Source organism: Amphibalanus amphitrite, unplaced genomic scaffold (assembly GCF_019059575.1).
Source record: "Amphibalanus amphitrite isolate SeventyFive unplaced genomic scaffold, NRLGWU_Aamphi_draft 000140F_arrow, whole genome shotgun sequence".
NCBI lineage: Eukaryota > Metazoa > Arthropoda > Thecostraca > Balanomorpha > Balanidae > Amphibalanus > Amphibalanus amphitrite.
The window spans coordinates 485,596-508,592 of NW_024881635.1; the positions used below are offsets into that span (position 1 = coordinate 485,596).

Here is a 22,997-nt window from a genome sequence, read left to right on the forward strand (position 1 = left end):
CCCCCCCGGACCACGGCTCACCCCCACCATCCCCCCTTCTCCCTGTCCACTCACGTTCTCGGGTCCCCTGGCGGCGCCGGCGCCCCTGGCCGCCAGCCGGCGGTATGTCAGCAGCGCCGCCGCCCTGATATCCTCCACCGGCGCGGCCGACTCCAGAGCCGAGCAGGCGTGCCGCTGGCCGCAGCCGGAGCACTCCACACTGCGCTCGTGCGCCGGAAAGAAGAGCACGCGCGCGCAGCCGGCGTCCGGGCACGCGCCGCGCATGAACGCCGACATATTGGCTGCTGCTGATACTGTTAATGGCAGCAGAGGCGATTGTGGTGAAGCTAGCCAGCAGTGTGTTTAAAGGAACTGAGCTGCAAACAAAGGTATCATTTTTATTAATTCACAAGTTTTCAAGCTATTTGTGTACCAATATCAGCTTAAATACTAGTGGTAGTTTATGGTATTAAACATTGCTGAATAAACAGAAGGTTGTGCACAGTTAGGTAGGCATTAATTTATGCTATGAGATACTGTGCACAAAAAGAATGTAGTTCAAACATGGAACACCTACCAATAAACAATATAAATGCCATTTGTAGTGCCTTATGTTGGAACTTGGAAGCCTTTGTAAACAGAATTAAATAAACTGTCATTTAACACCCCTATGAATCATTATAGCTGATTGCATGCTTAAAAGTAGTTGAAACTTCATTTAGATGCACTGCAATTTTGAATTTCCTCTGTCTTCTGATGTTGTAGCTGACCACAAGGCTTTACAGGGTAAACAGGAAAGCCTGATTGAAATAATAGGTATTAATAATTTCCTACAGAGCTTACACTTTCATGAATATCAATTAAAAACTTGGTAGGTATATAAATACATCTATGGCCATGGGCATTACTGTGCGACTGCTGAGTAGTGCTGGTACAGCAGTGCTGAAACAATGATGTAAATAACCACAAATGGGTTGCCCAGGGAATAAATAGCCTCTATAGGTATTTTTTTTTAAATTCCAGTTTTCAATTCAGAGGTTCAGACGTGGGAATTATAAATTTTGTGGTACCTAAAAACCACACAGCGTTGATTGCAAGACTAGTGTCAGTGTGGATCTCTGTTCTCTAGGCTGTCCAGGCTGGTTGGTGTCCAGACTGGAAAACATTCATGCACTATACGGGGCAGGATGCCTGCGAAAATCATGCCCCAAAATTTGGCGCAAGCAATTTTGTGCTGAAATTTCTGCATGATTTCTGGCCAAAGTTGGGTGCCTATTTGTGCAAAAATTAAGGCAAAACCTTAGTAGGAGTAGAGTGGGAGTGGGAGTAACACCATAGTGGGAGTTAAGTGTTAAAGCTGCATTAATCTATTCTGTTCTAATCTATTCTAATCTATTCTAAAGCTGCACATTAATCTATTCTATCTAAGGCAGTGGTCGGCAGGTCCTCCGGGGTCGTGCCCCCTTTTTTGGCGCCAGGCAGCGCCATTACCCCCACCTGCCAGTGCCAGACCCCATTGGTGATATAACCATGGTTACTAAAATTCCATACTTTTCCGCGACTCTTTGGGTACCATATCTGCGAGAAACCACAGGCTCACCCCCCCCCCCCCCTGCGGTTTCTCGCAAATATCTAAAAAAAGTTGAGCGCCACCATTTTGTCACATTTTGTCATGCATTTTGTCTGCACATGTTGTGAAAATTTCAGACCAAAGTCGCTCAAAGTCAGGTCACCAGATCACGCCAAGTGACCTCACCTCAGTAAAGACTGTAACGCCTGTTGTAGCTACACAGAGTAACAGATCTCTTTCAAACTTTCAGGAATTGACAAAGGCAACAAAACATGTACAAAATTTGTATCTCGGATATTTGATGTAGGTGACCAAAGGTCAGCTCACTTTCACGCCCTCCCTCGTTATCAATGGGAGAGGTCGCAAAGTCAATGGTAGAAATTGAAAGACGCCTCTTTTGGATGAGTGTCATTCCTAGCACTGTGAAGCACTGAATCACAAGTAAACATGACCACTGAGCCGGAAAACTGCACCCGTAACCCCGCTGTATGTCCCTGAGGTCATTTCCGGTCGTGAACGGTATCTAATAGTTTTTCGCTAATAACTTTTGATAAAGGCATGCCAGAGCGATGAAAATACCTTAGATGTGTTTAGCTCGACGACACGGATCACCTGATGTGCAACAAGACCTTCGATGCTTCTCGACGGGGGGAGCACGATGCTGATAAAAGTGAGCTCTTGCAAGTTCTGAGTGAAACGCTACTGAAGAAAAACTATCAGCAAACAACGTACATTTTATCAGCAAACAACGTACATTTTAGCCATTTTTGTCTCCGCAGGTTAAATCGTTATTCTTAGGTTAAATCTGAGGGCGTCATCAGAAAAAAAGACGTTAAGAGAGCTATCGAATGCGTTTTTCCGCAGCTCTGTAGCTCTATCCTTTCCTGAGCTATAGGCCAGTTTGTCGAAAATTGTCAAAGGTTGACCTGGAAATTGGCGAAATTTTACGTTCCATGACCTCTGGTGAGCTGACCTTTGAATTGACCTAAAAAGTGGCCATAGTTTTCCTTCATCATGGCTTACTCTCTTTCGAACGCCGACTACGGCGTTTCGCTAGTGACCAAGGAGACAAGTTAGAAGGGGGGAGGGGTTCAACTTCCACCTCCAGCAGGGCGTGGATACCCAGGAGCCCCATCAGGGCGCGGGTTAACCCCCATACGAATAGGGGTAGCGTGTATTTTTCGGGAATAGATCACGTTAAAAGGGTCGGATCATAAAAACTGTACCCTCGAGCCGATCATTTTTATCTGTCCTGAAAATGGCATGACCTTAACCCGAATAACCGTTGATTTGTGAGATCTTTCTTGAGATCATGGCAGTCCACAAAATCTCACTTCAAGAAGTTACAGCAAGAGCCGATTTACTCGGGACTTGTCATTGACCTATGGAAGGTCACCAAATGACCAAGGACCTTTAAATTGGGTAGCAGCGGCTGCCTATCTTCACGGGCAGCACGCTCAATTTTTCTGCAAAGCTCCAGCTCAGAGGCCGAGATGCACGGGTCAGGGTGCAATGGACAACTCCTCTCCCTTGCTTTAGCGACTGTGAAAACGCCAACAGGCGAGCGCCGGCTAATACATGACAGTTACTTTCCACGACTGTACGGAATGGTGAGCAGCTATGTACATGAAAATTGGCATGCGCCAGCTGATCAGTTCATGATTTGTGCGTTTGCCCTTGACTAATTTTTGAATCCTGGGGCACAACAGTTGCAATGTCTGTCCCATCAAGGGAGCCATTAATTCTAAAAAGATGAGGCTTTCTCAAAGGCCCTCATTACCCCCCGCCGAAGGGCGCCATTACCCCCAAAGGGGGCATGCCCCACCGTTTGCCGACCCCTGATCTAAGGGCTTGATCTTGATCTAAGGGTTTACCACACATGTAAAAGCTAAGGCATGAGCGCATTTGTAAAATTCTCAAATTTATTAACGCTAGTACAATGTTTAGAAAATCTACTGAGCTATAAACAAGTTATGAAGACATTGACCTCTATAATACCTAATACTAATAAAGGTACTAATATATGTACCTACGTACAAGGCCCTAAATACACCTAGGTATATAAAAACGCTATAACTACATACCAATATGATATGTACTAATAGTAGGTACCAATAGAGGTCAATGTTGGTTCTGTTGGGTCAATGCGAGTCAATTTTGTGAAGAATGCAAGGCCATCTATATGGAAGAATGTATTCACAGCAAGATTCACAGTGTATATAAATAAATGTATTCGTCTATGGCTCGCGGCAGACATTGCGTGCGTTCGGCATCGGAAAATGAGGGATAATGATACGGGATTACCAGTAATAATTTTGTGTTGCAGCCTGCGCAGGGACCCCAGGGACCATCGATGCAATTAGCCAAATTCTAGATTGCTTTGCTTCACTAATGGCTTGACATATTTGTTGTGCACGGTGACAGCCCCAGCCCCCAAGATATAACAGATGTCAGCTCAAACAACGAATGATCCCGACGATCCCGGAAAATTTTCCCTGTTAGCCGGATGCCGAATGCACGCGAACTGAAATATTCTTGGAATTTTTGACATAAAACTTTACACGGAAAATGTTAAATTTCATTTAAACTGTCTGTTACGAATTTTTGAATTGCTATTTTTTATTTTTTTCTATAATTCTTTCGAGACTTTTTTCAATTTTATTTCTTATTTCTCAAATTTGTATATGCATTACATGCTTGTTATAATCATGTTTTCAGCATCTGGAAAATGAGCATCACCACGGGATCAATCGGTTTTTAGACAGACACCTTGCATAACGGACATGATAACGAGTAAAAGAATCATTAGAAAAACAATAGCGATGGAAAACATGACTATCGATGGTCCCAAGATACCTATAAGAAACGTCCATAGATATTCTATGGAAACGTCCCTGCAATACCAAATTACTACCGGTAATCTCGGAAAATTATCCCTCATTTTCGAGATGCCGAACGCAGGCTATTTCGTATATTGCGACGATTGCGACAATTGCGACACATTCCTCTGCTGTAGCGAATATATATAGTAGCGGATGGGGTTTGATTGTGTTGTAAGTTGTTATGTTCATTGTTCTTGCTGTGAGTATTTCAGAAAGATTATTAGGTATTATATATTAATATATATTAAAGATAATTGTCGCATGTTTTCGGAACAAGATGTACCTATTGGCATGGAAAAAGGCTTACATGCTTGAATTTTCTATTATGCACCAGCACCAGGTCGCCAGCAAATGTCATTGCTAATGTCCTTAGCAAAAATAATTCAAGAAGTTAACTATATCTTGATAAGATCAAGATGGCCTCCTCTGTCAACTTAATACATTTTTTACATCAAAACTATGTTTTCTATCAATATTGATCATTTTCTGATGCTTCAATGTTAAGATCCAACTTCAGGACACAAAAAAGGTAGATACCTATATCATCATTGTTGATATGTCAACATTGGAACACCATACAAACAACGGCCATAATGAAGCTGGCCATAGTAAAAGCTGGTTTCTTCTTCTTGCACCAGGTGGCAGCACTTCTTTTCCAAAATCAGTGCTTATATTTCCAAAATCGTGATTTCCTCTCTGAGGAGTGATATCGGTCTTATCATTGCCAAAAATAGCAAAATTGACATCCAAAAATAGCATGTGATAAAAATGACTGATTGACCAATCCTCCCTCGACTGCTATCAGTCAGTGAAAGAATGAAGCTGGATGAAGAGTACTGCCTATACTTCTTTTCTTAGTTGCTTTATTTCATCATTGCACTAGTAAGGATGCTATGCAGAGTCATAGTCACTGTCTTGTTGAAAGCAGGCCCAGGGCGTCAAAACTTGTTGAGATTGGTACTGATTATTGACTGACATTGACAGTATGCTTATGTCATCAGGCTGCTCCAATTCATGTGAGCCCCAAGCCTGCACTGCATGACGTAACCCTGCCTAACTCCGCGCTACTATTCAAAGTTTGTTCCTCCGAGCCTGAGTCTATTCCTTAGATGATGGCCTGATTGACTCTGGGTCTGGAAGCACATTGAAGAGGAGCTGGGACTGCCTGAACAGATCAAGATGACCCAAACCTTGTTATAATGAATACCAATACATCATACCTACATTAGGACGTATGTCACTATTGCATAAATGTGCAACTCAAGACACAAATATAGCTGCATCTATAAGAAATCATCATCATGCACCTAATGCTCCAAGAAACTAGAATATGGCTTTTCCTTGAAGTCATATTGCTAGTGCAATGCTCTTTACTATCAGGTGAGTGAGTTAGGTATATTGGGCAGTGTGTGTAACCAGTATATTTATTTATATAATAATATACTGGTTATTTATATAACCAGTATATAAATAACCAGTATACTCAGGCTCAGCTATTCAATTGGCTTCCAGATAATCACTGCATTGGCTCAACATGTTATATATGAAAGGTATACATCTATTTAGTGATGAACTTAAAATGTCACACTTTTAAGCTCTATAGCTTGAAGTAGCCTACCCTTAAATGCACCTCCATGTCCCTGGCTGAAATGTGTTTTGAATTTTGATTGCCAATATCAGCTGGTAAAAGCTGCTGCTGAGAGTTTCAGATGGCATGATATTTGATAAGGCAACCTTAGGTAGCCACTGATATCCTCCCTAAGTGTATTCATTAGTTGGATTCTTACCATCCACCAATGTCACAGGGCTTGGTATACCCACATACCAGAAGCTGTCACCAAGGGAGCTGTTCAAGTACCGGTCCTACAAGGATGTGCAGCTCTTCCACTTCCAAGTTCCTGCACAAATGGCATATGCCAAGTTTGCATTCAGGGCAAATGAAACAGACTCACGATGTGATCCCAAGAATGTCACCATGTAAGTGTGTGTTGGAATGGCGAGCATTGTTAGTTATGTAGCATTTGGGGTATGCAGTACATTGTGCATGCTTTATGACGTGGCCTCATGATTATCAAGTCAGGTCAGTTCAGACTGGTGTTTGATAACTGTTAATGCCTGTATTTGCCCCCTGTGCGTCCCTGCCGATATCTATGTCCACGACCCTCCGTTTCAGATACCTGCAGCACGGCAGCTACCCTGTGGTGTCGCCACTCGGCGCCCAGTTTCCGGACAATTTCCACCTGGCGCGTACCTCGCTGACGGGCCTCAGCGCCCGCAGCGACTCCACCTGGCTGCGCTACACGGAAGAGGCGCCGCTCGCCGGCGACTGGTTCGTCGCAGCCTTCACACTCTATGATGACACGCGCATCACGCAAAAGGTTTGGAGGCACCTGATGGACTGAGAGTGGTGGGACGTGTCTGGGATTTGTCGGGATTCGGATTTATTTCCATATCACTCAGCGAGCTGCTCAATGTTCGTATCAAGTGCGTTATGTTTAATTTGTAAGTTACGGCGAGTTTTGTCTGACGGTGTTCTTTCTCCGCCGTCGCAGGGTCTGGGACCCTCCTGTCACACGGTGCTGGAGTCGGAGGCGCGGCTGGAGCCGCAGGAGGGCGTCATCACCCTGGTACCGGAGGTCACCGCCCACCAGAGGCTCATTCTGATGCACAAAATCAACGCCACACAGTACTACAGGTCAGGGCAAGGGCCGGACATACTCGATAAGTGATGTCGAATCGACATTTGGTATCGCAGTGATAACGCTTCGATGTAGCGTTAAAGGAAATAGTTCACTTTTAGCATGGGATTTTGAACTGGAATAGCAGTTTCGTAGCTTGAGCTGAGACTAGCACAAATCAGGAGCTTTTACGGCTCAACGATCACCCTAGACGAAGATATTCCATTTCTCGTTCCGAAAAGAGTGCCTTGCAGAGGAATGTGTGCCTTGCACAGGAATGCAGCCACGTCATCGTCAGCCAATCAGCATGCTGCTTACAGCTAATGCAGCATGCGTAGGTTTAAACTACGCAATATGATTGGTCAACGCGTAATAAGCTTCCGCGTCAAACATTATTTTACATAGAATATAGTTCGTCCTATATTAAAATATAGAAAATATTTGTTTTTACAAAAAGGTTTTATTTTATTTTCTGATCATTTTGAGCATAAAAAAACGTATATCCATAGCAAAATACTAATTTCAGGAAAGTGAGCTGTTTCCTTTAATATCGCTGTCTGCTATCATTCGTGCAATACCTCTGCAGGATCATTTTATAGTGATCCATGATTGTTTATCCAACACTACATTTTATATGGTTTCAAACTACGTAGATGATGTATGCAATTCCCATGCAGATTAAATAATTTTCATAGTCTCATGTCTTTTCATTTATGAATCAATAACCATTTTTGCCTTTTTATTTTCGGAATACCTGCCTTGCTACTCGGTGACAGATTTCCCTCGCCCGTTGCTCCAGGTTCGTGGTTCCCGAGGGCACGTTTTCGGCCGTGGTGAACGTCTCCAAGTGTGTGGAGGCGGGCGGGGGCGGACCGTGTCCGCTGGCCGTCTCTGCCAGTCCGCTGGCACTGCCCACCGACGGCGGACCGCTCACCAGGTGAGGTAGAGCGGGGCTCAGTCGGGTTCAGGGCCTGAGATGGATACATAGGTTATGTGTGGCTGCCAGTGTGGTGACATTGTGAGGCCAGGGGCAAGGCGGCTTATTGCGGCGCTGCGCCATATCGCCTGTTCTGCCCAGCAGGCCTGTAGTGTTTGCCAGTTTGATAACTTATCGCCGTTATCGTGCCTAGTGCGTCTGCATGTCCCCATCTATGTCAAACAGAGGTGCTTTGTTCGTGCTTGTGTTGCTGATGACGTCACTCTGCGTCATGCTTTGCCTTATGTGCTGATTAGACACAACAGTTGTTACTCTGACAGCTCACCTTTAAATCGTACGAGCTATCAAATCTTATATAAATGCACTGTATTTACCCTATATCAGTTGGGCTTTAACCCGCACGGGGCTGGGGTCTCCAGCCGAACGCGCGGGGCTGGGGGGGGGGGGGGGGGTAAATTTTACCCCCCCCCCCCCCCCTGTTATCTCCCGAACTAATGGTCCGATTTGGAAAATTCAAACGCCAATCGAAAGATCTCATCACGAACAACTAAAAACATGTACTTAATTTTAAGTTTGAGGTCAAGGTCAAGGTCAGGTCAAGGGTACAAATTGCAAGTTCCTACAGTATTGGCCTTGCACCGTAGTTGCCGAAGAATGGAGTCATGGACTGAGACTGATCGCCCAAAACGTGTTCTTAGGCTACCAAGACAATATTCGTTGCATACAATATCATTCAGAGGTCAAGGTCAAGGTCAGGTCAGGTCAGGTCAGGTCACCAAAAACAAAATATAGAAAAGGGCATGTGCGACACATGTTTTATGGGTCATTTTACTCATAGAATTCAATAGGCACACTCAATAAGTGATATGGACCACCTCTGGATGAATTTCAGGTCGAGGTCAGGTCAAGGTCAGGTCAAGTGAGGTCAAATTTTGAAGTTGGTTGTTAAGGCCTAAAAAGGTGTCTATCTGATGCAGTTTTTCACGGCGAATCGAATGGTGCTACTTTTGTTTCCGTACGAGGTCTAGAACTTCCAAAAAAGAAGTCATTTTTCAAAAATTTTGTGTGTCGTGACGTCATACAATTTTGAATAACTCCCACATTTTTGAACCGATTCTTCTAAAACTTGGTATGTAGGTGCACATAGACCACTTCTCTGACATATATTCCGGTTTTTTCGATACACTTAAAATTTTGGATTTTATAGCTATTTTCCCAAAAAAGTCAGTTTTTTGAAAAAAAATTGGGCCAAAATCCAAAATTTTCAAAAAACCGAGATAGCCATTTGATAGACAAAGTAAAATTACGTATATCCTTTTTTGTTACGTCTTGATTCCTTTAAAAATGAAGATGTTAGCGGCGTTTGAACTTTTGCCGTTTTTGAGGCGAAAATGGCGAACATGACGTCACTAAAACGTCAATTTCTCAAACATTTTCCGACGGATCTCGCTCAAATTTTCAGGGAACGTGTCAAATTGATGTAAGAAAAGGTACTGAAAGTTTGGCGGCGCTTCGCGCCGCCGTTTTTGAGATATTGCAAAAATTCGCGAGGGGGGGGGGGTAAAATTTACCCCCCAGCCCCGCGCGGGTTAATGCACCGTAAGTCTTTTTTCATTATCGGAACTATTCTATGAGTAGTAAAGTAATCTTGATTCTATGTACTACGTATCCTTTAAATAAACTCTATCCACATCGGTTTGGTTTTTACCTACCGACAAATACCGATGACATCCTAACAGTCTCTCCGCCCTTCCGTCTTCAGTTCGGTCAACTGCAGCAGCCTGAACAGCGACGACAACAGCAATGGTGGCAGCGGCGGCGGTGTCTGTCTGCTAACACTGGACACGGTGCCGAACCGTTGGCACTACGTGCGACTGGAGCTCGAGAACGGGACGGCAGCCCAGTTCGGCATACAGATCGTGCTGCAGGATGGTACGGATAGAGCGTGACGGGCGATTGGGAATGCCTGGGGAAAGGGGGAATGAGGAATATGACTTACTCATTTGCCAATATTACTTTTGGCTGGGTTTGCTTTAGTCATTGACAAAAGTCAGAGAAGCAGGTTGGAAATGAAAATGACACGGCGTCGAGGTGCTTGGTATTAAGGACTCACCGTCGAATGGCGTTTGTCATGTTTTTTTTTTCTTCCGCTTCCAAACTCTGGTAAACTTTCGAGTTTGGAAGAACATAGGTGGAGAATTGTGACCAGCTGGGGGTGCTCGGGCGCAGCAAATCCGCCGCCGCCTAGCGGTGACCTTGACCCGCGCGGCCCGGCCGCGGCTCCAAAGCCAAGCCGGCGTGGCCGGCGTGGAATTGGGAGAGCTCGAGCACCCCCAGTCCAGCACAATTCTCCACCCGTGTGGAAGAAAGAACGCGTGGGTCATAATACTCACACTCTGCTCACATTCCGCTGCGCGCCACGTCTGTATCATAATGTTCACGTTCCTCCCCAGGCTGTGAGGGCAGCCACAAGGAGAATGAGTACATGCTGGTGAGCGAGATGCGGTGCCAGAGCCCGGCACGCACCGCCTTCATCCCGGTACTGTTTGCCGAGGACTCGACGCTCGGAAACCACTCCTGCGACTGGGACAGGTGGGTGTCAACGCGGCGGGACTGTGCTCGGATATTGGAGTAGAATTACAGTTTGCTAAAATTACATTAATTTTACGGTGGATAATAGCCAATGGATGGCTAACATTTGTGACAAATCTGCCGAAAATACATATTTCTAGTTTAGATTTGACCGTAGCTATGCCGATATGCCACGATTTATGCGGACTACACATCGCTGCTTCGCATTTCATACACCAGCTTGCTATCATGTTTTCATGCTTACATCATGCTGGACGCTTAATTAATCCATCACTTATACGCGTATATTTTGCCCCACGGTTCTAACCTCCCCCGTTCTCCTCTCCCGTCAGAGTACCTCTGGGCCGTCAGTCGCTGGCCGGCAGCCTGGCGTTCATCTATGACCAGCTGCCGGACCCGGTGACGACCAAGCCTCCGGCGCGGCTGAACATTACCACCGAGCGGCCCACGTATATGACGTTCGAGGTGCAGCCCGTGCAGGACATCGGCGGCACGCTGACGGTGGCGCTTACACTGCCGTCTGGACTGGTGAGGAGTGGGTAGAGGGACTGGTAAGGAGAGGGGGACTGGCGGGGGGTAGAGAGGGGAACTGGTGAGGAGAGAGGGGGACTGGTGAGGGAAGGAGGAAGGTGTGTTGCAGAATCAAAGATGGAATGGTAAGGAATCAAGAGGTGATGCGTCGGCCATTGGTTAGCTTTAACCCTATTCCTGGCGGGGGGGGGGGGGGGCCTCAGGAGCCCCCCCCCCTGAGGTTTTCTGGTTATTTCTCCCAAACGCGTTGAGCTAGGAAGCTCAAATTTTCTGACTTTTCCTAAAAGGCTTCTACGCAACATGTCTGAAAATTTTGAGTTGATCTGACCTCAGGTCAGGTCACCAGAGGCGGTTTGGTGACCCTACCTCAGAAAAGTTTGCAATCACGCCAGAGCTAGAGTTTTTGACCGATCAATTTCTTCTCTTCAGGCTTTAGTTAGGATACCAGTATGTGCAATTTGTATATCTCGGAATTTTGATATCGGTGACCTAAGGTCAGGTCAATTTCGCGACCTCCCCATTATAAGTCAATGTGGGAAAAATCAACTCCCTGTTTTTACCACTAAAACGGGTCGGAATGGCCCCATATACCATACATGACTTCATATACGATCAACCTTCACTACCTTGAGGTCTGTTTTGCTGTTGGGCAGCTGTGAGGTCATGTGACGTCATCAAAGGTCACCAAAGGTTTTTGGCCAATAACTCCGTACAGGAACAAGATACAGACGCGTGGATGGTCTCATTGTGTTCAGCTCGTCAAGACGCATCGAATGATATACATGATGACCTCGAGGTCACGTGACCTGAGGTCAACCTTTGACCTTGACCTTTCGAGGTCAACATATATATCATTCGATGCGGATTGACGAGAGGATCACGATGATGCCCTTAGTTTGCTCCTATCTTGACCAATTCGAAAGTTATTCGAGAAAAACTCTCTCCATATCTAGCGCCGCCATTTTGACTTTTTCGACCCCTGTGACGTCATCTTTGACCTGACCTGAAAATGACCTTAGTAAAAATTGTAGATCTTGACCGTGCGTATCCGATGCCGTTTACCGTTTGTCGCTGCGATGTGTAGTTTTTGAGATCTGAAGGGGGGGCCGAATCGGGCCCCCCCCCGCCAGTTTCTTGTCCCGGCGGAGCCCGCCAGGAATAGGGTTAAGACAGTTGTATCATCTCATACTGAACTGGGTGATGGCAAAGGCTGATGCAGACTTTGTCAGACTTTCGTAAGATTGATGACAATTTCATTCGAATGTGCCTCAGTGTCCCAAAATTTGCCAGTTTGGGTGGGAAATGACATCCAAATCGAAATAATTTTCCACTCTCACCTCCAGCTTTCCAGAACAATTTTTCACTCCCTGTTTTACCAATAAAGAGCTTTTTCTGCGGGTACCTTTTACCTTTCTCCATTTTCGATTCAATTATCTTATAAAGCAGCTCCCACATCCTTCAACATTCACAAATACATTGTTGATCCCTGTTTTCCGCTCTTTTTGTACCTTTCTGACTGGCATTTTTCCACTCTCAGCACTCGTTCTAGTGACGAATGTTCCCCTCCGACACCCAAGCCGAAATATAATTTTGGGACGCTGAGGTGCCTTAAGGAGAATCGTGCCTTGCTACATGTGGCGAACCTTCCTTCTCTCCGTTCACAGAACACCTCTCTGGCCAACGTCTCAGTGACGGGCTGCCTGTCTCACTTTGTGCGCGCCCGGGTGCTGGAGGACGGCTCGTGCAGCAGCGGCGTTCGGCTGACGGTCAACACCACCACCTTCAGTAGCGGGAGCGGCAGCGACAGCGGGGGGAGGAAGGACAACATCACCAACTTGCCCTACCCGGAACCGGGCGACTGGTACCTGACGCTCGCCGTCCGCTGCTACCTCCAGCAGGAGTACGGCAGGTACGTACGGGGTGTTACATGGATGTCAGATACTGGCCGTCCGCTGCTACCTCCAGCTGGAGTACGGCAGGTACGTACGGGGTGTGCCGTCCGCTGCTACCTCCAACAGGAGTACGGCAGGTACGTACGGGGTGTGCCGTCCGCTGCTACCTCCAACAGGAGTACGGCAGGTACGTACGGGGTGTGCCGTCCGCTGCTACCTCCAACAGGAGTACGGCAGGTACGTACGGGGTGTGCCGTCCGCTGCTACCTCCAACAGGAGTACGGCAGGTACGTACGGGGTGTTACACTGGTATCTGGCGCTCACTGTCCACTGATACCTCCAGCAGGAGTACGGCAGGTACAGGGCTTTCACCACTGGCAGTGATCGACTCCACTGGCGTTGCCGGACTCCAGCCTCTTGGTTATGCGTAGTAAAATGTTCAGAGGGCAGATTGTGGCGCCGCCGTTGCTGAACCCATGCAGATTTATCCGACTGTCGTGTCGTTTTCTGACAATATAAACATTGCCGACAGATTTAGCTTACCGCTTATTCTGTTGTAAGCTATTGCTGCTGAACAGTCCCAACTGCTGCAAAACATTGTCTTTTGCTCAGTATGTCAGTCCCAGAGAGAACCACCATCATCTCATCATCCCTCTCTCCATTCCAGGGAGACGCCTCTGGTTCCGTGCCCGGAGAACCAGACCTCCCTGATCTTCCACATCGAGTCGGCGCCGTGTCTGCAGGCGTCGTGCGGCGCCAACGGTGCCTGCTACCAGTACTTCTCCGGCGGCTTCGTCTTCTCCACCTGTGTCTGCTGGGCCGGTAAGCACGGTAAGACCGCTCCGATTCTCTCTCTCTCTCTAACCCGCTCTCACACCGCTGCCTGGCATTCGGACCGCCCGACCCGGCCGCCGCCCGCCGCTGCCCGGCTAGAGCCAGCCTGTAGAGTCGCCCGGTGGATGCACTAACCTGGCTCGAGGGCAGATACCAGGCAGGACTAACGTTGATGGAAGCCAGCCTGTAAGTAGCTGATGGCTTGGTGAGCAGGTTTATCAGAGGTACGCTGCCTTATTCGGTTGTGCTTGATGGTCTACCGCTTTCCCTTTTCCCTTACCTACCTTTCGGTGATGGACTGCTAAAATGCTAGCTCTTCCCTTCAGCTGCCACTATACAACTCTTGTATGGCTAGTTTCTTTCCTTCTGATTTCATGTTAGCAAGCAATGTAAATAAGTTACTGAATCATAGAATATGGATGCATATGTTACAGGGAGTTTGAGAAATCCGTGAGTTTGCAAACTCCCTAGTGAGTTTGCAAACTCCCTGACCCATCAGTGACTTTGCACACTCACTAGGGAGTTTGCAAATTCACTAGGGAGTTTGCAAACTCACTGACCGGTCAGGGAGTTTGAGAAATTTCAGAGCGATTGGGCCAAATAAAATCAAATGTGTAAGATAAGGGTGGCATACAGGGTTGGGCAGATAAATTGGGACAAATTTTAACTTCCTCTAAAACGACTATTTTTGGAGTGATAAAGATAATTTTTGAACATAAATATAGACTAATGAATACGTTTCCATGTTATGCAGGTTGCGTTGCAATTTTGAGTCGGCTGGTCACAGAACGTGGGCTTAAGCAAGCCACTATCAACTTAGTCCGCGCGCACATGCGTGCCAATACTCTAATTATGCTCCATCAAATGGCTGAAAGTAGTGTGTATCGAACAGACGTAAACGTTGGAGGAAGAGATGATATTGACTCATCCTTACATACCAATTGCATTGACACCGGCCGCTCCCCCGGTTCTCCAGGGGGGCTAAAAGGCAAAATTCAGTTAAATCAGAGGATCCTCGCGAAAACAGTGGCGCGAGCTTACAACGAAGGTAGCCGCGCCATGAGAAAGCGATATACCAGCACCTCAAACATGTACTCTTATGCATTGATGCATATCAACCTGTCAACATAGATGTTGAAGCAGCTGTGACGTTAAAAAATTGCTTCCTCTTGAAGGGCTTGGAGAAGCGAGCAAGCACGTGCAGGTCTTTTTCGACGACGGTATCCCCATAACCGAACATATGAACAACCGCAAACACCATGTAACATCGCAACCAGCCCAGAAGACGTGATCTTAGTTCCAAAAAGAATGCAGCAGACATCGGTGATGGTATTCCACTCGGTGACTTCCATGACGGTCACGTGGGGCCCCCTTATTTTACGGAACCGGGAGGGGGTTCGCCATTACAGGGTACCTAACCATTATTCCGGCAGTTCGAATCAACAAGATGAAAGAAGGCAACATCCTGCATGGAGTGATGCTCTTCGAGGAGTCAGCTCCCCGGCATACAGTAAATTAAATACAAAATCTCCTGAAACGGAGGATCCCGCAAACTGTACCCATTGGAAAATGCCCCCTTCCTCATTAAACCTCAGCCCACACAAGTTCTGGTTGCTGGGGCGTTTTTGCGGGTGAGCCTAACGAACGTCCCCATATGACTGTGGTGAGCCTCAGCAGTGCCAGTTGGCTACAATTACGAGCCATTTCAGACGGGAGATCTCGCCGCGCGTGCGACCATTCCAGGCACCGATAAGGACTGATGCAGGTGGACCACGGTGACCATATTTGGTGAAAATGTGTAAAATTGGTGTGACAATATGTGATCCAAATTTGAAATGCCTATGTTTACAAATTTCTAAGCTACGGCGTTCTAAATGCAAATATGTATTTTGTCCCAATTTATCTGCCCAACCCTGACGTGCCGTCCGTGACGTTAAAACAAAAGCGACTAGTGGTACGGCCTATATAACCGTTGCACGCTGACAAAAAGCTTACAGATCCTTCATTGTTTTACCGAAAAAAATGCTACTCGCGGCTATGTAAAGGGGAGGTTCGGAGCAAGGTGCTCCTCCGTTCCGTCGTTTCCATTCTCAGGAATCAGGATACCGAAATCCTTCTCGTCCACGCCGAAACCCCCACTCCGGGCTGGACAGGCACCTTTATCTCATGCGGGCTGCTCCATTGGGGCGGCACCGCTTCTCCCGAGGGAGCGCACCCCGTAGCCGGGTGCATAGAGTGCTTGGGGGGCTGGTCGGTCTGTCAATTCGGACGGGCTCAGCCCCGGCGACTCTGCATATAGGGTGTCTGCCCAGACCAATGTCTCCCCCTATAATTCCTATCATTCGTCCGACTCTGAAATGGTCTTGTCAGACCGAAAGGGCCTAACCCAACAAAACAAAAACAAACAAGCAGCGTGCGCCAGTCGCAGCTGGGCTGGCTGCCAGCAGCGCCGGCTCTCGATGACACGTCTATGGCGGAGTGGGAATGGGCGTGAATTGATGCGTGCGCCTGTACTTTACCATAAGTGACCAACAGTGAGCTGTTTCTACTTTGATATATTTAGCCTGACTCTAGAATAGCCACACTTGAGTGGGACGGGTCTAATTGGGACGTGAACTAAATAAATGTATAACTAAATAAAGCGGTGGTACATGCATGGGTAAATCACTGAGCAGTTTAAAATAAAAAAGGTATTTATGGTGTGCAAATGATCTACATATAAGCCTTTTGTCAGCGTGCGAGGCCTTAGAGCTAGCCTCCTTTGTTTTAACATCACGGACGGCACGGCACGTATGCCACCCACATGCTGCACACTTGTTTTTATTTGGCCCAATCACTCTGAAATTTCTCAAACTCCCTGACCGGTCAGTGAGTTTGCAAACTCCCTAGTGAATTTGTAAACTCCCTAGTGAGTTTGCAAACTCACTGATGGGTCAGGGAGTTTGCAAACTCACTAGGGAGTTTGCAAACTCACTGATTTCTCAAACTCCCTGTAGGTAACACGGTATATACTTTGTTGACGAACTTCCGGTTAAATAAGTGTCTGCGAAGGTGAAAATTGTGATACGCTACACTTTATTTTTCACGAGAACCTGCGGTACCCGTCACCACGGACATCGTGCTTTTTACTTTCTGCGAAAGTGGCGCGTTTACGAGTCATTGTCGAGTCATTGCAACAATTTAATGGCGCATTTGTATTTGCCGTGAGTTTTTATGCAGTTCACACGACTATGTATACCCCACTGATCCCGCTGTGTTGGGGCACGGCGCCTGGGGGTGCACGGCTGTATCTGATCCCTCCGCTGCGCCAGGGCACGGCGGCTGGGGGTGCACGGCTGTATCTGATCCCTCCGCTGCGCCAGGGCACGGCGGCTGGGGGTGCACGGCTGTATCTGATCCCTCCGCTGCGCCAGGGCACGGCGGCTGGGGGTGCACGGCTGTATCTGATCCCTCCGCTGCGCCAGGGTACGGCGGCTGGGGATGCACCGACTCGTCTCGCGCCACGCCCGACTTCCAGCTACTGCTGGCCACGCTGCTGCTCACCATCAGCAACGTGCTGTTCGTGCCGGCCGTGCTGCTGGCGCTGCGCAGACGCTACTTCACTGAGGCGTTCGTCTACGCATTCGCCATGTTCTTCTCCACGGTGAGGCGATGAGTTCGACGTGGGTGATCTGCTCAGCGCTCAGAATGATTAATTTTGTGATGCTTCGATAAACTGAGTGGAATTCCATAGAATACCTAGCCGTATTACTATGAACGTTCGGTAGTTTGATAAGATTTCGGTGTGGTGTCATTAGTTTATACATGTGGTGTTGTAACGATTTAGTCACAGTGCATTTAAGATAGTTTAGTATTTTACATAGAGGACTGGTAACCACTAGTCTACACCATGTTTCGCGCATTCGCGCATTGTCTAACGACATAGTTTCATTAGGACTAAAACAATTTGGAACATGAACACCAAGATTTTCCCCTCAACTCTAACCACCCTTCGCCCCCTCCCATCTCATTCCAGTTCTACCACGCGTGTGACGAGGAGAAGTACGTGTTCTGTCTGATGCGCCTGAGCGTCATGCAGTTCTGCGACTTTTACGCCGGCATATTCGCGTTCTGGGTGACACTGGTGTGTATGGCCGACCTGGCACCCGCCTGGAGCTCGCTGATGAATGTGGGCGGCGCCATGCTCGTGGCTTTGGGAGTGGAGTACGACCGGACTGGACTCTGGGTGTTCGTCGTGCCCGTGGCAACGGCTTTCGTCTGCATGGTGTCCTCTTGGGTGAGTGGGAGCGGGTATGGGAGGGGGAGGGAGGGAAAGGGAGAGTGTAAATGTCCCATTGATTTTTTTAGACGGGGTGTACTTTTTCAGTAGCTGGAACGGGCGAGAGCGCAACGGTGCTAGTAAATTGGTATAACCTGTGATATAACCTGTGTGAATTGATATATCCTATGTACCTGCCCTGCGCTACCTCTGGCCTCTGACCTCTGACCTCCCCCCCCCCTTCAGGTGTGCCACTGCCGGCGACAGCGGGCGCTGTTCCCGAGCCTGTGCTATTTGTAACATCTGACCCCCCCCCCTCCAGGTGTACCACTGCCGGCGGCAGCGGGCCCTGTACCCGAGCCTGCGCTACCTTCTGCTGGGCCTACTACCGGGCGCCACGGTGGCCGGCGTCGGCCTGGTCTGCTACGCCCTGCTGGAGACGGAGGAGAACTACAAGTACACCCACTCGGCCTGGCACTGCTGTATCGCCGTCTCGATCCTGTTCCTGCTGCCGCCGCGCCGCCCACAGACCGACTCGTACTCGCCGGTGGGCGGCGCGGCGGGCGGCGCGGCGGGCGGCAGCGGCTCGTCCACGGGAAAACTGCTGCGGGTGACGGCCGGCGGCAGCCAGCAGACAGTCAACACCAGCTCTGACAGCGAGCGGGGCGTGGCCGACGGGCACCGCTAGGGGGCGCCGCGGCACGCCGAGAGGCCGCCCCCGCCGCTACAGGTGCTAGGAGACAGCCCTCGCTAGGCGCTAGGAGGCGGCCCGCGCCGCTACAGGCCCATGGGAGGCATCTTTCACCGCTGCTACTGCCGGGAGCTATCAGACAGCCCTGTCCAAGGATGATAGGACGAACTCACTGCCGCCTAGAGGCTGCCCGCAGCCCCGCCGCTGCGGCCGCTGACAGACAGTTCCTGTCCCAGGGCGCTGAGATACAGCCTCGCCGCTACCACCGTCGTCACTACCGCCGCCGCCTCTCTGGTGGGTATGTAGCGGAACTCTCTAGAACAGACGTTTGGTGAATTAGGACGCTGTGGAGGTCGGAGGATGTTTGAAAGGGTGTTACCAACATCCATGACTAGGTTTTCTGCGGCTTGGCAGATGGTTGGACGGATAACTCTTTGTATGTCGCCGATGCTTCGCGGCACAGTTCGTCCTAGTCTTCGATTGCTCCGAATTACCCACTGACTAGCTTGCTTTCTTCGCCTGATTGTGCGGTCCGCTGTAGCTATGAATGTTTATAGTTTCATATGCCATTGGCGATTGATCTCAACTGAAGGGAATGATGGCCTGTTGGCCTAACGGTGCACTGGTGTGCCATATTCAGTCAGGCTCATTTCCAGCGTTAGAAGACAGGTAGGGATCAATTAGAGGCGGACTGTGATCTGCTAGTATTCACAGTGTTAGTCCGTGTTTTCTGTGACATGGAGCTGTAAGTGATTGGTTTATAGTTTAATTAGCCCTGGTGATAGATGTTAGATTTGTACTGTCAGGCGCAGAGCCAGGGAAGGCGTCATGAGAACAACACGACGGTGATGCTAGTGGTTAGTGAAGTGGAACCAGCTGAACAATTTTACCCATAAGAAGGTATATTTGCTTAGATGTTTTTACAATCTTGTGGGGTTATTTTTACATTTTCTGCTGAAGACCAGACACGTTTTTTTTTCGGTGATGACGATGCCTATGTATGTGATGTCTTCAGTCTTCTCTGTACTCTTGTTGTGTGTCTCGGTACCGTATTTAATATTTGTCCATACTTCTTGCGTCCAGCTACTTATCTTTTGTGATTTATTGCCAAATATTTGTATTTATCTTTTTTTCTTCTTTTAACCTTATCTATCCAATGTTCCGAATGGGCACATAATTGCTTCCATGCTGCTTGTGTTATTACTGCGATGCTTGTCATTTTATATTTTCATTAACTGCTAGGCGCCATATCCTAGTCCATTATGAATAACTACACTGATCATGTCAAGAAAAAGACATTCGCCGGGTCCTATCCAATCAGTCTACCGTTGATTTATGCATAATCTCATGACTGGGCGAATTTCAGCGTAATAGGACGCCCCTCGTGTACCTACTATTTTAGCCGGTGTGGGAATGCCTAGTGTGGTGCCAGATTGGCCACGGTCACGCCCAATTTTGGTGCGACTACTAGTAATTCACATTCCCATTTACTGATAGTTTGATTGATGTTTGCGAGTCGAATCGCACAGTTTTGCTAGCTACTTCTGTTTTGTGCAGTGTGAGTTCTGGTGCACATAGGGTGCGTTTGCAGGCCCCAAATTGTGTGCGAGTGCGGGGTTGCAGTTTGTGTACATACCGCGCCATGAGCGCGAACTTCTCGTCTTTTGAGCGCACATGGATGCGAGTGTTCGCGTCGCTGCGAGTTGAAATGTTGCGCGCCGCCCCGCTGCAGTGTGTCCGTGTAGGAATTTGTGCGCATTTGGGTGTGCTTGTATGCCTGCGTCCTTGACCGTTCAGTCGGAGCAGCGAGAGGCAACAGGTGATTCGGTGCATGCTCGTGCCCCGCCGATGTTGGTGGGGTAGGGGACAGGGGTGGGACCGCTGCCACTGCCACCCTGTCCACTCGCGTGGCGTGTCACCCGGGCACCCCGGCCGGCCGGCTGTAGCCGCCGTGATGGACGAGACACCGTCACGACAGGCTTACCCGACCGTCTGCTGCTCCCCGGCACCCCGTCACCGTCTGTCTTCTGCGCTGTCCTGGGTTGTCGGGACAGGAGTCTCCGGCGCTGTCCTGTGCTGCCGGGAGAGTAGTCTGTGTCTCCGGGCCGGGAGGCGGGAAAATCGCTCACTAACCGCTCCGGTCCAAACCGTCCCGTTTGGTCTGGGCCCGGCAACAAGGCCTGGGTCGATAGGTAGTCAGGGTCGCACATAGAGTGAATGTCAACCAACCGAGGCGAGTTGTGCTGCCGCGGCTCGTTTAGCAACGATGCCAGCGCTATTGCCGTGATGGCATCGCTCCTTCCAGCAGGGAACGACTATGTCGAGCGCTAATTTGTATTATTCTAGGTGCGTTACTATATTACTATATTTGACAAAAATTACGAACTGGCTGCATGTTTATTGTGGACGCCTCTGGTAGTTAGGGAGGCTCGGTGATTGCCATCGGCAGAAGTTCAGTCCATCAGTGTACTGTATTGTTTATTTTCAGTTGCGGTGTTGTTTGTGTTGTAAGCGTTTTGCTATGACTGTCATGTACCGCGTACGATCAAATTTCGGTTACCAGTTGTCCGAAGGAAGACGTATAGTGAGAGTAGTATTTTAGAGAGGCGTTCTGTCCAATGAGTGTGCCAACGCCACGTGAAGGGATAGGCGGGGTGGGGGGGGGGGGGGCAGCTATGTCTGATCGCGCACAGTGGTCCCGCAAGTATTAGCTGTGTTCCATGTGATTTGGTGTTTTGTTGGGATTCCGGTACCATCCGTACAACGTACAATCGTCATGACTCGAGTCTTGTCGTTCACGGATGTATTCACGTGGCCGCCCTGGTGATGCCGGTCTGGTTAGATGTTAGGACAGAGTGCTGAGTTGTAACACTTCTGAGCATGTCTGCGATTAGCAATGAGCTTTTGACGTAGGTATCTGAAGCCAGCTGCATGTAATCAGGACGTGAGCATTTCGCATGCTTGTAAATGTCCATTTTACGTGCAAAAATTACCCCATTGTTTGCGATAAATTATGAATTTACAATGTTCGTAACAAGATAAGCGAACGTGATCGCAAGTTCGTCGATTCAGCGTAATGAAACTGCCGCGTGATTGTCAGACGTACGCAGTCGAAGCCGTATGGTGTGCGGCCGTCGCAGTGCTCGACTAATGTGTAGTGCTGCGCGGACAATAAACGACACGACACGTGCTGTATTATTTTGTTGGATGTGCCGCCGGACTCTGCTGGACCCTGGGTCACCGCATTGGTCAAACCCGTCAACAACAGCCACCGACAATGGATTTTACGAACTGGCTGCCACCATAAGTTATTTCCAGTGTCCGTTCCAGCAGCGAATCGAAATGGTCGAAAGTCTGAGCCGGGTGGACCCGGTTTGCGCCATCTGCAGCAGGCTTATTCAGCTTCAGCCGGCTGTTGAGTTTATACGTATCAGTTCCCTTCGTTCGAATCGTATTTCCCGACTGCGCAGTGCGCCGACCAGTAGCGCCGGTCGCGGCGCCGAATCAGTCTGGATAATATCATCCGCCGCACTTTTTATTCGCGCCCGACATCCGGCGCCTGCCACAAATCACGTGTTCTTTACGATGTCTTCTCCTTCCTACTGTGTGCCGTCGATCTTTAGAGACCCGCCCAGCAACAGCCGTATAATGGAGCTCGTACCGCCGCCGGAGGATAAAGGAAACAGCGATCCTCTTACGCCCTTCTCCGGACTAATCTACCCGGCTCTCCGGAGTCTCTCCCGGCGAATTGCGCGGCAGGACTCTTACGACGAACTAGCTCTTCGTGTCTGTAAAGGACCTCACGCGCACGGGTCGTCCCCCAGGGCGCGGGGTGGGGTGAATTCGGATTACGGGGTCGTCGCTGGCGGCAGTTCCTCGGCTCAAACGCAGCGTTCGAGCGGAGTTTGTCGGACTCGGGCCGAATACCGAGTGGGCCGGCGCCGGCCGCCAGTTATTCTGCGGCGAGGCGACGGTTAGTGGCAATAACCCTCCAAAGGCGGAGTGGGTGGGGCCGCGGAATCGATGAAAGGGAACAAAGCAGCACGCGGCATGTGACACCAGCATTCGACGTTTATTGCAACGACAATCAGCCGGGATAATTCGGAGGGCGATCCTTGCTACACCGGCGACAATCAGACGCTATCTGTGATCT

The 22,997-nt window shown here is 48.8% G+C and overlaps 2 protein-coding genes across 3 annotated transcripts in view; one reads left to right on the forward strand and one right to left on the reverse strand.

The window, feature by feature from the left end:
- The window catches only part of LOC122382494 (deubiquitinating protein VCPIP1-like), a 13,867-nt gene extending 13,497 nt beyond the window's left edge, over positions 1 to 370 (reverse strand). The window contains exon 1 of the mRNA XM_043367885.1: positions 55 to 370. Within this exon, the coding sequence (XP_043223820.1) occupies positions 55 to 276 (222 nt within the window). The 5' untranslated portion in view covers positions 277 to 370. The remainder of the gene's footprint in view (positions 1 to 54) is intronic.
- On the forward strand, positions 330 to 22,031 carry LOC122382481 (post-GPI attachment to proteins factor 6-like). 2 transcript variants are annotated; one of them, XM_043367855.1, is made up of 14 exons: positions 330 to 368; positions 5,541 to 5,811; positions 6,237 to 6,408; positions 6,605 to 6,809; positions 6,984 to 7,126; positions 7,909 to 8,046; positions 9,809 to 9,978; positions 10,500 to 10,638; positions 10,971 to 11,166; positions 12,834 to 13,078; positions 13,729 to 13,892; positions 17,360 to 17,538; positions 17,911 to 18,171; positions 18,476 to 22,031. In XM_043367855.1, exons 2-14 carry the CDS (start codon positions 5,733 to 5,735, stop codon positions 18,839 to 18,841), a joined length of 2,457 nt encoding a protein of 818 aa, XP_043223790.1. In that variant the 5' UTR covers positions 330 to 368; positions 5,541 to 5,732; the 3' UTR covers positions 18,842 to 22,031. The 2 variants fall into 2 exon arrangements, with proteins under 2 accessions (XP_043223790.1, XP_043223792.1); XM_043367857.1 differs by lacking the exon at positions 330 to 368 and having other exon boundaries at positions 5,484 to 5,811; positions 13,729 to 13,883.
- The last annotated feature ends 966 nt before the right edge of the window (positions 22,032 to 22,997 follow it).

Bases quoted from the DNA above. Each gene is read 5' to 3' on its own strand.
- LOC122382481 (XM_043367855.1), top strand. From the start codon at position 5,733: ATGCACCTAATGCTCCAAGAAACTAGAATATGGCTTTTCCTTGAAGTC. The intron at 9,979-10,499 runs GTACGGATAGAG...GTTCCTCCCCAG, and splicing joins ACAGATCGTGCTGCAGGATG to GCTGTGAGGGCAGCCACAAG. The intron at 13,079-13,728 runs GTACGTACGGGG...TCTCCATTCCAG, and splicing joins CTCCAGCAGGAGTACGGCAG to GGAGACGCCTCTGGTTCCGT.